General features: G+C 44.2%; 1 protein-coding gene across 1 annotated transcript in view; it reads left to right on the forward strand.

Annotated features, from left to right (window-relative positions):
- Nucleotides 1–16376, forward strand: part of LOC142663872 (ovostatin-like) — a 57871-nt gene extending 41495 nt beyond the window's left edge. Inside the window, exons 33-37 of the mRNA XM_075842705.1 lie at nt 3109–3177; nt 3284–3386; nt 9072–9121; nt 12421–12617; nt 16037–16376. Of these exons, the coding sequence (XP_075698820.1) occupies nt 3109–3177; nt 3284–3386; nt 9072–9121; nt 12421–12617; nt 16037–16376 (759 nt within the window). The remainder of the gene's footprint in view (nt 1–3108; nt 3178–3283; nt 3387–9071; nt 9122–12420; nt 12618–16036) is intronic.
- The last annotated feature ends 716 nt before the right edge of the window (nt 16377–17092 follow it).

Here is a 17092-nt window from a genome sequence, read left to right on the forward strand (position 1 = left end):
AAAAAGGTTTGTTTTTATTAAATAAAAATGTATCTGATTTGTGCAACATTGTAATTACGTTTTATTAAAGATTCTTTTTACTTTTTGAGATACAGCTGCTTTGTATCCTGTATCTAGCGATGAGACCTGAATCTATCAGGTCAGCGGGACTGACATGTTTAGTGACCGCGGGTCCAGTGTGTCCCACCCTGGATCAGGCTGTTATCAATCACATCTAAGTTCATAACTGACCTGACGGATTCAGGTCTCAGCGTGAGATACAGCTGCTCTATATACAGGATACAAAGCAGCTGTATCTCAAAGTAAAAAAAATTTCATAAAATGTAATTCAAATAACTTTTCAGTGTAATTGGTGCAATTTTCAAAGCTGTACATAGCCTTTAAGAATTGGTGCCAAGGACTGTGCTACAATTGTGATCCAATTGTGATATATGTACCTAAAAAAAAATTTAACTTTTCCAGGGACTTTTGAGGAGTTTGTGGTTAGAACAGGAAGCGGAATGATCAGTGTTGAACTCCCTGCCACCGCTTCAGTGCTGGAGCCTATAGAGATGGGTGAACTGCTAGACCACTAACCAGTCATGAAACCCTTCACTGCCCCCAGACCACCAGGGGCATCGACATTAAAGGGAGTCTGTCCGTAGATGTTACGCTACTAAATAGCTGACATTGCTAGGAAGCTATCGGGCAACTGCTTGCCTTAGTGGGAAAATAAGTTTATTCTGACAAATGCCCTCCCCGCCAAACCTCCAGGACAGGGGAGGGGTTGAAGCGCTAGATGCTGGGCACTTACTAGTTTGGCAGGCAAGGCACATGACCTGTCCCTAATCTATTACCGATAGCTACTTAGCGGTGTCAGATGTTTGGTAGCATAAAATCTACTGACAGACTGGCTTTAACCCCTACACTACCAGGTATGATGCAATAATCCCTAAACCACCAGGGATTTTGACATTGAGCCCTTTTAGTACCCCAGACCACCAGGGAAGCTGGCATTAGCCCCTTCACTGCCATGGACTCCAGGGCTATTGCAATAAGCCTCACTTCCTTCGACCACTAGGCAGGGCATTTTATAATTATCCCCTTAAATAACCCAGACCACCAAAGATATATTATCATACACTCCTTCACCAAAGTAGACCACCAAAGGGCCTAGAATTTTATCTATACTTTTATTAAACTGATAATTTGGATACTGCATAAAACCATTACACTGTGCCTAAAACGGTGCACCTTGCTGCTGTATGTCTAGAATTTTTTGGGTGCTAAGCGCAAATATTTATTTGATAGTAATTTGGATTGTCCGGCTCACAGATCTGGGCACACTTTTTTTTTCCTCTAATTGCCCCACTCACTCCCTACAGGGGCTTAGGCTGCCCATACACATTAGGTAGCTGTCATCCGCTTGCTTGTTCGGCTGACAAATATTCCTCCCGATTCCCCCCCCCCCCCCCAATACACATGCACTCTTGTCTTCACCAAGCCGTGCATATTCTGGTCCCTCTCAATTAATTAGAATATCAAAAAAGTAAATTTTTTCAGTAATTTAATTCCAAAAGTGAAACTCATAGATTCTATAGATTCATTACACACAGAGGGATCTATTTTCAGCACTTTTTTTCTTTTAATGTTGATGATTATGGTAAGTTAATGAAAACCTAATATTTAGTGTCTTAGAAAATGAGAATATTATAGAAGCCCAATTTCAAAAATTATTTTTAATACCAAAATGTTGGCCTACTGAAAAGTATGTCCAGTATCTGCCCTCAATACTTGGTCGGGGCTCCTTTTGCATGAATTACTATCAAAGCAAGCTGGGCTTCCATAACCCCTCAGCAGTGCCACAGGCTGATCGCCTCCATGCCACGCCGCATTGATGCAGTAATTCATGCAAAAAGAACCCCGACCAAGTATTGAGGGCAGATACTGGACATGCTTTTCAGTAGGCCAACATTTTGGTATTTAAAAATAATTTCTTAAATTGGGCTTATATAATAATCAAATTTTCTGAGAGGCTAAATTTTGGGTTTTCATTAACGATTAGCCATAATCATCAACATTACAAGAAAAAAATGCTGGAAATAGATGACTGTGTGTAATGAATCTATAGAATATGAGAGACGCTTTTTTTGAATTGAATTACTGAAATTAACTTTTTGATATTCTAATTAATTGAGACGGACTGGTATTCTGAATGGGGAGAGGGGAATAAGCTGCTGCTGGATATCTCTTGTTCTCAGGGGAGAAACTGTTGCCAAATGATCAGGCATGTTGAAATCCAACTCTCCGGTCCTTCTCTGCTAACATCTACTGTCGGGGAAGAGTCAGGACACTCCCACACACATTAGATGGTCGGCCGATTGTGCCGAAATCAGCTTGTTCGGCTGATCTTAATCTAATAAGTATGGTTACAATGTGTGTGTTCAAGCCTGCACCTCATGTTCCATACAAAGATAAGAGATCAGATATAGGACTGTGCAGGACAGAGTTCTTAAAGACAGAAGGGAGAGTCGTAACAAGGTAGGATGAAAGTTGTTGTTCATTTTTTGGTGGGGTAGGATGGTGTGTAGAGATGTAGAGAGTGGCATTCATTCTAGAAGAAAACACCCTTATGCCTAATGCGCACGATCGTCGTGTGCTGGCCAGGTCCCGTCCGTACTCCATGGAAAGATAGGACGTGTCCTATCTTTCCATGGATCGGGGGCAGTCTGGTCAGTTTTCACTGACCCTATTCACCCACTAAAGTGAATGGGTCAGTGAAAACTATCTGGTGCCACTCGGATGCCGTGAAAAATGACCCGAGTGGCCTTCTGTCGTGTTCAATCCTTATTGTGGTCTAATTCAAGTGAAAGGGGCTGAACTGCCATACCAGCCATGGTTATGGACGTTGATTTGCCAGGCACCACAGCGCAGAGCTGAAGTGTTACGATTTTGTTCTGCTGATTGTGGAGGTCCCACGGGTGGAACCCCACCGATCACGCATTAAAGGTCTAGCCTAAGGAAGGCCCCTTAGAGATGAGCTCTTCTTATGGTCCTACTACAAGCGTTGTCACAAGTAGGTCACTATAAACACAGCTGAAGGTCTATTCTGTTTTGTTCTTCTTTTAGAACTTGCAACCCGGCTCGATATCTGATGTTGATTTCAAAGACAATCACGTGCATCTTTATGTAGCATCTGTGAGTATTCGAGATAACACGTTGCCTCTCCTCTGCCTTGTATTCTATGTTCACAATAAATGAGATCACATCTGAATAACGTGTAACCATCACCTTTTTTGTACAGATGGCTGTTAACGCTGAGGTCTGCATTACCCTCACATCATTCCTAGACAGACGGGCCTTACTCTATCAGGACAGCTCTATTATCATACGTGATTTTTATACAGGTAATGTGTCTTACCCAATACTGTATATATGTATTCAAAATCAAGACATGTGTTTGGTGACTGAAGCTCAGTTAGGCTTCAAAATCTATAGAATAAATACCTTATCATAGATATACAGATAGCTCTATGGTCCTTTCCCTGCCTCTGTACCAGCATAATAGCTATGGACTCTGCTGCTAGAGAAACATAATGAGTGATGTTATCCTACAGTTCATCATATCTTATAACCAGGAATCGGATCTTCAATTTATTAAATACAACAACATACACTATATGGCCAATATCCGGTGTTTTATCCACACCTATTACAAACCGGTGCATAACATCAAGCACACAGCCATGCCACCTCCATAGACAAACATTGTTAGTAGTATGGGTGTCAACGGATGCCACATTTGCCTCAAGTCCATTCATGGAATTTTTGATCTGCGAGGCCTGGTCACCTGTAAGTGTTATGATCTTCTTGATCTGCCCCAGTCACCTGTGAGTACTTATCGTGAAGTGGACGCATCTAATAGTAGCAACAGCTCAGCCACGAAGTAGTATACCACACAAACTTACAGACAGTGTCTGCCAAGTGCTAGGGCACGTGGCATGTAATAATCACCTATCCTCTGTTGTGCCACTCACTACAGAGATCCACACTGCCTCTGGAAGTAACATCCGTACCAGAACTTGCGTTTTGTAGCTTTGTGAAATAGGTTTTCATTGGGCGCTACACACAAACCTAAGGTCAACATGCACAATGCCAAGCTTCAGCTGGAGTGGTGTAAAGCATGTCGCCACTCTAGAGCAGCATAAAATGATGAATCTCGTCTCACTATCTGGCACTGATGGAGGAATCTGGGTTTGGTGGATGCCGGTAGAACGCTACCTACAAGAATGTATAGTGCCTACTGCAACACTTGGTGAAGGAGTGATAATAGTCTAGGGCTGTTTTTTCAGGGTTTGGTCCCTTATTTCCAGTAAAGGGTAAAGTTAATACTACAGTATACAAAGACCTTTTGCAAAATTGTTACTTGCGACTTTGTGGTAAGTTTGGGGTTTGGCCCTTTCATGTTCCAGCATCTCTGTGCCTCTGTGCGCAGAGTGGGCTCCATAAAGACATTGTGTGAGGCGTTTGGTGTGTGGGAACTTAAGTGGCTGCATGCAGTCCAACACCTCTGGGATGAATTGGGATGCAGATTTGCGATTTAGACCTGACCCCCCCCCCCCCCCAACATTTGTGCCAACCTCACAAATGCTTTTCTGGCTAAATGGGCACAAATGCCCAGATACACGCCAAAATCTTATGGAAAGACTTCCTAGAATAGTGGAGTCTGTTATAGCCGAAAAAAATTTGCCCAACGCCATATAAACTGTTTTGGAATGTCGTGTCCAACAAGTCCATACAGTAGGTGTTATATTGTCCACATGCTGTATTTTTTGCCATATAGTGATGTACCTGGATTAAATAATGGCAGTCAGGCTGGCACTGGACCACCAGATTAACCAGCGGATCCTCTGGTGGGTCCAGGCTCTGGCACAATAATGGGCCCAAAAGGCCCAGCAGATAACAACCCCATTTAAAGCCAATTTTCTGCTAGGGTCGATTTGGGTAATATATTGCAATAAATATTATGGTAAAATTAAAAGTGGACGTGTTAAGGGGGGATGGTAGGGTGTTGGTTGAAAGAACACATGATAAAGTCTTGGCCCCATTAATGTCTTCCACGGGCATGGTAGATGTATGGAGAACACAATTTCCATTAGGTAGAGAATTCACTCATTTTTCTCATGCGCATACCGCATGGTCGCGTATTGACTATTTTATGGCTTCTCCGGTGCTCCTCTCTAGGATCCTCAGTGCTCGAATAGAGGACTTGGTGATATCAGACCATTCACCGGTTTCTTTGATCTTGGCAGATACGTTTAAAAGGGGGTCGGATATATTGTGGAAATTTCCGGCATTTCTGGCAACTGATGAATCCTTTCAATCCTGCTTGAAGGGCTGGTTAGGGGAATATAGTCAGGAAAATCAAGCTCATAGAGAAAACAGCCACTTGTTTTGGGACACAGCCAAGGCAGTGCTGAGGGGGAGGGTCATTTCTTATGTTGCGTCGCTTAAACGAAAAACCAACAAACATTATAACGAGTCTAGCAGAAATCTTCGCATGAAATACACAGCGTACTTGGCAAACTCGACATTAGCGCTTAGGGGGGACTGGCTCATGGCAAAGGCAGAGTTTGAAAGGTGGCTGGATAAAAAAGAAAGGTTCCAGAGAGAGCAAACAACTGCGCATTTTTTCAGATATGGGAACAAATCAGGTTCCCTGCTGGCTAAAATGGCGAAAGGACAATTTCGCCCGACTCACATAGGGGGGTTGAGAGATGGGAATGGGGAAGTACAGAAAGATCCAAAAGTCGTCAATGGTATACTGGGAGATTATTACACTGCGCTATATGCACAGGACATTTCGGAGAGGAATGAGGGGGGGGAGTTTCTGGAATCCGTAGCGTTACCATCACTCTCGGACTCTGATAGAGAAGCATTAAACGCATTGATCACGGAACAAGAGATAATATCGACCATTAAATCATTGACGAATAACAAAGCGCCAGGGCCAGATGGATTTTCTAGTGATTTTTACAAACTTATGAGGGAGGAAGTCACGCCCATTTTATTGCCGGTGTATAATCGTATGCTGTTAAATAAGGAATTCTTGAAGTCGGGCAATGTAGCTTATATTAAAGTATTGTACAAGGATGGGAAAGACCCGGCTAACCCGGGGTCCTATCGACCAATCTCTTTGATAAATCAGGATGTTAAAATATTGTCAAAGATACTGGCAGATAGGTTGGCTATGTTTCTCCCTAATTTGATCGGGCCACACCAGGTGGGTTTTGTCAAGGGGAGGTCGGCGGTCAAAAACATACGCACGGTTTTGGCGGTTCAAGACGCAATGAGGAATTCTAATATGGAGGGACATGATTCGCCAGCACTTTTAACGTTAGATGCCGAAAAGGCCTTCGATAATGTACACTGGGATTGGCTGAGGATAGTTCTAGATAGATTTGGGATACAAGGATTGTTCAGGAATTACCTGGAAGCGTTATATTCAGAACCTATAGCTAGGGTGTTCACTGCAGGTTTTTTGTCAGCACCGATACATTTACAGAAGGGAACAAGGCAGGGATGCCCCCTGTCTCCGTTGCTGTTCGACTTGGCTTTGGAACCGCTAGCGAGACATCTTTTGTCATCCAGAGATTTTGAAGGGATTATGGTTGGCAGCCAGGAGGTCAAGCTAACATGTTTTGCTGATGATCTTTTGTTGTTTATGAAATCGCCTGGGGATCATTTGGGGGGGGTGCTGGAGAAGCTAAAATACTTCGGGTCCTTCTCAGGATATAAAGTCAATGCGCAAAAGAGTCAATTACTTTACTTGAAGGAATCAGGGGCAAGACCACCCTTGCAGGACACGGTGGAAATAGCTAGATCGTATATTACATACCTGGGGATTAAAATAGGCAAATTTCCCTCTTCTCTCTATAAGCTAAATTATTCACCCTTGTTTGAAAAAATCCATAAGGAACTAAATCGATGGGCGTCATTGCCATTGTCGTTGTTTGGGAGGGCTGCTCTTTTAAAAATGATAAGCTTTGCTCGACTGTTATATCCAATGCAGACCATACCCATATTGATCAAGCACCTAGATAACCAGAAATTACAGACAGCATTTTTACAATTCTTGTGGCAAAGGAAGAGACCTAGGATTGCATATAAAAAATTGGCACTGCCCAAAGTGGATGGAGGTATTCAGCTGCCACTTATACGATACTACAATTTAGCGGCCATCTGCAGACATATAGGGGATTGGATACATAACACTAATATGTACTCCAATGTTCAGCTGGAGCAGGAATTGGCGGGATCGGTTCCGCTGCAGGCCCTGCTACACATGTCATATGCTCAACTGCCTAATAATGTTAAGGCAAGTCTGTTGCTGAAAGATACAATCGGCGCCTGGAAGGCGGTGCGGAAGCTTTTTGGTCTTCCGTATGGTCTTTCTAAATTCTGGCCGTTGTGGGATAACCCTATGTTTCCACAGGGGAGTCAGAATAAATTGTTTTCGCAGTGGAAAGATGAAGGGATCAAGGTCCTGGGCCAACTCATGAATGTTGAGGAGGGGAGATGGCTTACGTGGCAGGAGGTCTCTAGCAAATACAATTTGAGGGAAAATCAATATTTGCAATATGCTCAAATAACAGGGTTATGTAAAAACAAAGTCCGCAATATTGATGGAGTAGAGATACGGGGAGCATTTGATGGGATGGTGCCGCAGGGTGGTGCGGGGAGAAGTCTTGCAAGTTTATATGGTAAACTTCGGAATGCTCATCTTGATTCCTTTAGTACTTCCTGCTTTAGAACGTGGGAGTTGGAGCTGGAGGATCCAGACATCTCCAGCAAAATACGAGATGGATGGGAGAGGGTGAGGAAGGTCATGGTAAATGAACAGTGGCGTGAGATGCACTTCAGGCTTATGCACAGAGCGACATACGCCTTTAATTTATCCTATAGGGACGCTCCAGCACACTATCTGCGTAATTGTCCTAAATGCGACTTACATAAAGCCAATTTACTTCATGGGATGTGGTTGTGCCCACAAATTCGCACGTTTTGGGATCGGGCTTTACAATTTATTAAAGATACCTGGGGGGAGGAGGTGCACGCAAGCCCACAGACAGTGTTGTTTCACTATATTCCTCTGGATCCAGGGGGGGAGGGACCACCTCTAGTGGCCCGGAAAGGAGTGCATATGGCTTTATTGGCTATCAAAAAGTGCATCTTGCGTCACTGGTTACAGGCATCGGTCCCGGAAATTGCGGAGGTAGTGATTACTCTCAAGACTTTATTGGGGTATGATAAGACGGACCTAGAAAGACACAAAGAAAGGTCTACAGAACAATTTTTTAAAACTTGGCGTAAATTCATAGAGCAACATTATCCCACAGCAGAGATAGGGATGTTCATGCGCACATTTCGACACACATCATGGTATAGTTCACAGAGTATCCAGGGCACGCTAGGCATGCTGGTGGCTAGTTAAGAAAATGTTCACCGAGATGGGGAAGAGTTGGGGGGAGGGAAGGGAATTGTTGGTTGTGTTTTGTTTTACTGCATACCTTGTAACTTAATGATGACAAGTAAAATGAAAAAATAATTTTGATGCTGGAACACATTGTTATTTGGTGTATGTATTATTGTATGTGTGATACACATTGCATACTTGTAACTGTTCTGGTTTTGAATAAAAATATATTTGAAAAAAAAAAAAGTGGACGTGTTCTGTAGAGATACAGAGGGCCATCAGAATCCTTTACCCTGGTGGGCCCAGGAAGCCCCAGTCCAGTCTGGTAAGAGTTGTCTATATAAAGGGAGATGGATATATTTGGTGATTTGGCCTCCATGACATTACTCCACCGGACAGAAATCAAAAGAGAACATGTTATCAAAATCATTCAGTAGTGCATCCTTAGGCTTTGGGCCTTTAACTTTAAGCGAAGATATTTCGGCACAAAAATAAGACGTGAAAAATGTTTCTCGAATTTTAATATACACTTAATGGACTAAATGTTTTTTTCTGGCACGAAGTTTGAGGCCATTGCACAGTATTCAAATAATTCATGGACCCTTTTTCCTTGCAGATGATTCAGCTTATGCAAAATTCTCCTACCCCTGCTCACCCTCCACTGTGGTAAGAAATGCCGCCTATCTTGTTATTAAAAGACCAATTCTACCAACTGTACTGCAAATGACTAAATTATTATTAGTTTGTTTTTTTATGTCCTTCCTTCTAACATGACCCTTGGTGCCTCACTTATAATAAATTGCTCCTGTAGTCTTTACTTAGGGACTTTAATTTTTTAAAGTTGGCAGGTATTGTACTATCTATACAGCCCCTTTCCAACCTCTGTAAATGTCATCCAAAACTTTTCTAAAGGGGGATATTGGCATTTTATTGAGGTGTCAATGTCAGTAGGCTGCACCCCTCCATAAAGCCTTGTCATTTTGGTCGTGTAGACCAGGTTGATGGGAAGAATCACCAATTTACAAACTATATGGTCAGTTCACATGAACGTCACAGGTTTCAACAGTAAGATGGTGCATGTTACATACAGAAGGAATGAAGTTTGAGATCTGTTCCCTACGGAACAGTAAATATATAGAGCTGCTAATGCATTACTATACAATGTACTAATGTCTTCAGGAAGGGATCTGTATTTTTTATTTTTTTTTATTGGATATGATAGACCTATGTGGGCAATGTGGAATAAGATACCATCATCTGACGGTAACTGGTTATATTTCTTACTCCAGGAGTAACCTTCGTGGCTTCAATATTAGGCATTTTGAAAAATGTAGTGTTACCCTAGACCTTAGTTTGAAGATTGCAAGACTGAAAGATCCTACAAGAACCCAGCCGATGAGATGAACCTGGGACCGTCCCTAAAATAAGCCTGGAACACCAAGAACAAATAAAGCATTCATCATGCGGTTGTATCTGTGGATTTTCTCCAAAGGAATTCATTTGGCCCTCCTTGCTATGAGCACGTAGACTTCTTTTCTGTGACAGTCCTTGGTGTGCATGTACCCTAAACAGATATTTGTGAAATAAAGTGAAATCATTTCAGTCTTCAGACATGCGTTTTAACTCGTTTTTTTCAAATGTGTCAAATATAGGCTTTAAAAATCTCAGGTAATGCATGGAAATGTCCATGAGGCCTCCTTCACTTTGTTGCGGTTTTTTTGGGGGCAAAAAACTGCATTTAAACAGAACTTACATTTTTTAATAAGATGGTAAATGCGTTTTATTTTTAATGTTGTGTTTTGTTGCTTTTTTTTTTTGTGGCGTTTTTCACATTGCAAATCATGTGATTCAAAGATTACTCTTTGCAACACTATTTTTTGAGGGAAAAAAAGGCATTAAAAAAAAAATGCCACAAACATTGATGCGGTTTTTTAAAGAGGAGAAAAAATCCTATGGTCTATGGTTGAAGAAACGACACTTGTGCTGGGAAAAGTCAATCCAACCACTTGCTGCGTTTTTGAAAAAGTTGCCAATCGGCCCAAAGATAAAGACTGCCGAAATAAAACGCCACCTAAAAACACACTGTAGTGTGTTCTATATTTCAGCATTGACTTCCAGCTAATATCTGGCCACAGTGTTTCATGCCACAAAAACACATGCGGTGGTTTCCAAAAAATGCTACATGTGAAGTCCTCCTTAGTCAGACGTTATAAGCAGGACCTACATGGGAATGTTGGGCTCTCTCAAGGGTTGGGAAATTGCACTTTCTAATAAATCTACAATGCCAATACAAGGTTAGGCTTCTTTCACACTGGCGTTACGATCAGTTTGCCTCCCTACCGTCCGAGGAAGAGGGGATTGATGCATTAAACGGAAAGCAACAGTACCGTTAGAACCACCATTGATTTCAATTGTAATTCTTTTGTATTGGTTGCTTTCCATTTGTCTCCGTTCGCTAGGTTTCCGTTTTTTTGAATGGAAAGAGTTCTGCAGACTGCACTTTTGTTTCCGTTCAAAAAAACAGAAACCTCGCGAACGGAAAGCAACTGAGACAAAAGAATTACCATTTGGAACATTGAAATCAATGGTAATTCTAACGGAACCGCTGCTTTCCGTTTTAATGTATTGATCCTCTCCTCTGACGGAAGAGCGGTAAACTTATAGTAACGGTAATGTGAACTTAGCCTTATTTATTTAGCCTCTATTTTAGCTTAGGAAACACCATCCATAAGATGATCTGAGGACTTTACCTGGTGTATAACACTTTCCAGACTGCAGGGGGCGCTGTTTTGGCAGAGAATGTATAAAGTTCATTCCAACACTTTCCCATCCCACACATGGGCAGGGGCACCACTTAATTTTTTTTTGCCTTCGCCAGCAAAAAGGCTATGAACTCCTGAGTCTATTTTTACTTGTTGTCAAATGCTATTTGCAGATGGAGCAGAGATATTTATTTTATGCACCATGATAAATTGGTCACCATAATGCAGAAAGTTTACAGAAATACTAGTGTATATTGATTATAATTTAAACAAACTTAGAATAAAGTACGTAGCAGCACATGGAGTATTATGAACTCGGACGCCCGCTATGTACCTCTATATGGTGTGTGTGTGTGGTGCTTTACTTTACAGTGTTTGACACATTTTTATTCAGGGGCGTAGTGTATGGTACCTATATTCAGGGTTGTAGTGTGTGCTTCTAGAATATTTAGGGACATAGTGTGTAGCACCATGAGAATTTTTTCTTAGTTTAGAGGTGTGTAAATGTAGGAAAAGTGAGGCGCTGAAGACCTCTGAGTGGCATATTCTGAAGAAATGGGTTGCGGCCAGGAGAAGTCATTATGAGGTCTAGACCAGATGGAGAAGAAAATAGAAAAAGAATGACTAGAATCTGAGTGGCAACTGTGAGTCACTGGATTTATAGAGAATCCTTGTATTCCACAAAGTCTGTGTAGTCCCCGACTAATAAACAAATGGGTGTTACCATTCCACTTGTCGGGAGGATGTGTCCCTACACAGTATGATCCTGTCAGCGATGGTTGGAGACGGTCCTTTTTAGGGACGCAGCCCCCTGACCAGGGGAATAGTAACACCTATTTTTCAATGCAAGCACATGGCAGGGTGGTGGTGGTGGTGAAGGGGGCCCAAGTTTGGGGAACAGCCCAGGGCCTATGGTCTACTTAATCCGCCACTGGATATGAGATGGCCATAACTAGCCCTGACAAGGATTTTCGGTGGTGTAGAATGATGAAGGGCAGCACTTTACTTCCAAAATCAATACATTTTAGAGGGTCTAGCCCACTAGTGTAAATTTTTTCCCTTGATGCACAAATTTTATTGAATGTGTATCTCACGATATTAATGCTCTTGGTTTAAGAACTATTGAAAGAGAACCCTATCCCACCTTTCACCTATAGGTCCTTTTTTGCTCACAACTTCGATTTAGGTCTTAATATTTTTCAGGCCCAAGGACTTGGGTGTGAGGTGGTACTGAAGGGGTTAATTCTCTGGATAAATATCGTTATGGATCGAGACAGGAAAAATCATTGGGGTAAGGCATTTGCTGTGGTGACAGCCGCAGAACTTCCCAATGCAGTACTAAAGGGTCATATAAGAAAGCAGGAACAGGCTGATCCAAGTCAGAATCCTGAAGTTAACAGGTAGGGAAAGCTAAATGGAGGACAGGAACACTACTAACTGACACTAAACGAGTACCAATATGAAATTAAATAATGTGGCTCCCTCAAAACAGCAGGGTCGAGAGTCGGACCCCCATGATCAGATATCGATGGCTTATCCTGGATGGGCCATGAATTTATTACAACTGGAAAACCCTTTTTTTTTTTTTTTTTTTTTTTTTTTTAAGGCCTCATTCAGAAAGAGGTAATGAAATTGCCTTTTAGAGACCTGACTCAACCATCAGTCTAATGACCTGAGCTAACCGCATCATATATCCCTATCTGAATGAGGCTTCAAGCTGTTCACCCACTATCAATATTTATCCGCTATCCATAGGATAGGTAATAAATATCTGATCGGTGGGGCAGGGGCGTAGCTAAGGGAGGGGCAGGCGGGGCATTTGTTTGGCGCTATATACGGGGGGCTGTGTGCCGCTATCTACAGGGGGGGAGCTGTGTGTGCTGCTATCTACAGGGGCGGGGGGCTGTGTGTGCCGCTATCTACAGGGGCGGGGGGCTGTGTGTGCCGCTATCTACAGGGGGGCTGTGTGTGCCGCCATTTACAAAGGGTGCTGTGTGTGGTGCTATATACAGGGGGGCTGGGTGTGGCGCGATCTACAGGGGAAGGCTGGGTGTGGCGCGATCTACGGGGGGGTTGTGTGTGCCGCGATCTACAGGGTGTGGCTGTGGCGCGATCTACAGGGGGGGGCTGTGTGTGGCGCTATCTACAGGGGGGGGCTGTGTGGCGCTATCTACAGGAGGGGCTGCGTGTGGCGCTATATACAGGGGGGCTGCGTGTGGCGCTATATAAAGGGGGGGCTGCGTGTGGCGCTATTTACAAGGGGGGCTGTGTGTGGTGCTATATAGAGGGGAAGGTTGTGTGTGGCGCTATCTACGGGGGGGCTGTGTGGCGCTATCTACGGAGGGGGGGCTGCGTGTGGCGCTATTTACAAGGGGGGCTGTGTGTGGTGCTATATAGAGGGGAAGGTTGTGTGTGGCGCTATCTACGGGGGGGCTGTGTGGCGCTATCTACGGAGGGGGGGCTGTGTGCGGCGCTATCTACGGAGAAGGGTCTGTCTATGGGGGGCTTCGTGTGGCGCTATCTACGGGGGGGCGCTGCGTGTGGCGCGGTCTACGGTGTGGCTATTTACAAGGGGGGCTGTGCAGCTATATACAGGGGAAGGTTGTGTGTGGTGCTATCTACAAGGGCGGGCTGTATGGCGCCATATACATGGGGGCTGTGTGTGGTGCTATATACAGGGGGGGCTGTGTGTGGCGCTATTTACAAGGGGGCTGTGTGGCGCTATTTACAAGGGGGCTGTGTGGCGCTATTTACAAGGGTGCTGTGTGGCGCTATTTACAAGGGGGCTGTGTGGCGCTATTTACAAGGGGGCTGCGCGGCGCTATTTACAAAGGGGCTGTGCAGCTATATACAGGGGGGTTGTGTGTGGCGCTATATACATGGGGGCTGTGTGTGGCGCTGTCTATGGGGGGGGCTGTGTGTGGCGCTGTCTATGGGGGGGCTGTGTGTGGCGCTGTCTACGGGGAGGGGGCTGCGTATGGCGCGGTCTACAGGGGGGGGCTGTGTGTCGCGCTGTCTACGGGGGGTGCTGTGTGTGGCTATTTACAAGGGTGGCTGTATGGCGCCATATACATGGGGGCTGTCTTCGTGCTATATACAGGGGGGGCTGTGTGTGGCACTATCTACAGGGGGCTGTGTGTGTATTTACAAGGGGGTTGTGTGGCGCTATTTACAAGGGGGCTGTGTGGCGCTATTTACAAGGGGGCTGTGTGGCGCTATTTACAAAGAGGCTGTGCAGCTATATACAGGGGGGCTGTGTGGCGCTATATATAGGGGAAGGTTGTGTGTGGCGCTATATACATGGGGGCTGTGTGTGGCGCTATCTACGTGGGGCTGTGTGGCGCTATTTACAAGGGGGCTGTGTGGCGCTATTTACAAGGGGGCTGTGTGGCGCTATTTACAAGGGGGCTATGCAGCTATATACAGGGGAAGGTTGTGTGTGGCGCTATATATGGGGGGGGCTGTGTGTGTCGCTATATAAAGGGGGGACTCTGGCGCTATCTACAGGGGGGCTCTGTGTGGCGTTATTTACAAGGGGGGCTGTGTGGCGTTCTTTACAATGGGGGCTGTGTGGCGCTATCTAGGGGGGCTATGTGTGGCGCTATCTACGGTGGGGGCTGTGTGTAACGCTATCGACGGGGGGGGCTGTGTGTCGCTATATAAAGGGGGGACTGTGTGTGGCGCTATAAACAGCGGGGCTGTGTGGCGTTATTTACAAGGGGGGCTGTGTGGCGTTATTTACAGGGGGGGCTGTGTGGCGTTATTTACAAGGGGGGCTGTGTGGCGTTCTTTACAAGGGGGGCTGTGTGGCGCTATATACAAGGGGGGCTATGCGGTGTTATTTACAAGGCAGGCTGTGTGTGGTGTTATCTGCAGGGGGAGCTGTGTGTGGTGTTATCTGCAGGGGGCTCGGTTACTGAGGGGGCACTTTTATTGTGTTGAACACTGAGGGATCATTATTACCATCCGGGTCACTGTGGATTACGAGTTTGTTTAGAGGATGGGGTATAGGTGGGGAGGGTGCTGGAAAAGCGAGAAGCCATGTCTGTGTCACATTCTGCAGAGACGAGTTGTGGCTGGAATAAGTCGTCACAGCGGCCGGATGAAGAAAAAAAGGGAAAGTGAATGACTCTAATCAGAGAAAACATCACCTAAGTTAGCAGGGGAAAGCTACAAGTGGAGCTGTGATTGGTGAGTCACTCCTAGAACACTGCACAGGCAACGATTTTGTAATGTGTCCGTAAAAAGTTTGGTCTGTCCGTGAATTTTTGCTCAGTTGTCCAGAAATTTCTGAAGTGGAGGTTGGCAACCCTGGTTAGTGTTCGTGTGTTAGTGTGGCACGAAGTACGAGGGGGGGGTTAGTGAAGTGGCACGAAGTACGAGGGGGGGGGGATTCCAGGAACGGCAAGGTAAGTCCATTCTCGTGATCAGTGGGGGTCCCAGCAATCAGACCCACAGAGATCCGATATTTAGGTGATGAATATTGATTATGGGAACACCCCTTTAACCCCTTCCGAACTGAGCCGGTTTTGGCCTTAAGGACTAAGCCGGTTTTTTTTCAAATCTGACGTGTTAATTTATGTGGTAATAACTTGGGAATGCTTTTTCTTATCCAAGTGATTCTGAGACTGTTTTCTCGTGACATATTGTACTTTATATACGTGGGAAAATTTGGTTGTGAAAAACGCCAAAATTTAGAGAAAATTTGCAAAAATTATGATTTTTCTAAATTTTAAAGTATCTTCTTGTAAAACTTGGCTCATGTCCCTGTCAGTAGCTCCTACTTGGGTTCTTACCATCGGGAAGGATCTTCTTTCAGGGTTCCCTTTTCCATCCGCGTCTCCGCAAACGGCATGGAATTTGAGAGGTTAACTCTCTCTAGAAAGGGTCTTTCAGACAATGTAGTAGACACACTCTTGGCCAGTAAGAAGAAAGTGACATCTAACATCTACTTGAGAGTTTGGAAGACCTTTACTAAGTTTGTCGGTTCAGAACAAGATCCTCTAACAGATCCTAACATACCAGTCATTCTAGATTTCCTACAGGCGGGTATAGACAAACTACTTAGACGCAGTACTCCGAAGGTCCAGATCGCGGCGTTGAGTTCCTTTTTTGATGTTGGGCTAGCCGAATGTCATTGGGTAAAGAGGTTTATATGAGCATCATCACGTCTGAGTAACATGATATTTTTTATAGTTCAGGCCTTTCCGAATGTGAGGATATCTATTATGTATCGTTTTTTTCTTTTTTTAATTATAATGGACTTGATCAGGGAAACAAGGCGATTTATTGTTTTTATGACTTAAAACTTTTATTCATTTATATTTCTTAAACTTTTTTTATTTTTTACTTTTTTTTTTACACTTATTTGGGGACTTGAAGATCTGATCTTCTCATCCCCTGTGCAATGCACTGCACTACTTATGTATGTACTTATGTAGTACAGTGTATTGTAACAGTTATTTTCCAACTGACAGTTAAGCCTATTAGGTCCTGCCTTAGAGAGGGGGTGCGGTGAGGTACAAATGGTTGTCTGTTGGCAACCACTTCAATGCGGCCAACGCCATTCACTACCGCATTGAAGGGGTTAAAAGGCGGCGATCGGCAGTAACTGTGGTCGCTGCCGTTGCAGTAGGATGCCAGCTGCATATTACAGCTTACACCCGCTAAAGATTAAGCGAGCATAGCTCCTGTGCCCGCTTTATCTTCAGGACGTGTCTGATATGTCGGATTGCAGTAAGTTACCTGCAATCCTGATGTACCAGACACGTCAATTTGCGGGAAGGGGTTCATAGATTTTTCTCTATGGAATTTTCTTATAAGGTTCTCTTCATGTGCCGGTACTCAGGTCCATGACTCTTTTTACAGGACCTGG

This window comes from Rhinoderma darwinii, chromosome 11, assembly GCF_050947455.1.
Source record: "Rhinoderma darwinii isolate aRhiDar2 chromosome 11, aRhiDar2.hap1, whole genome shotgun sequence".
NCBI classification, from domain to species: Eukaryota; Metazoa; Chordata; class Amphibia; order Anura; family Rhinodermatidae; genus Rhinoderma; species Rhinoderma darwinii.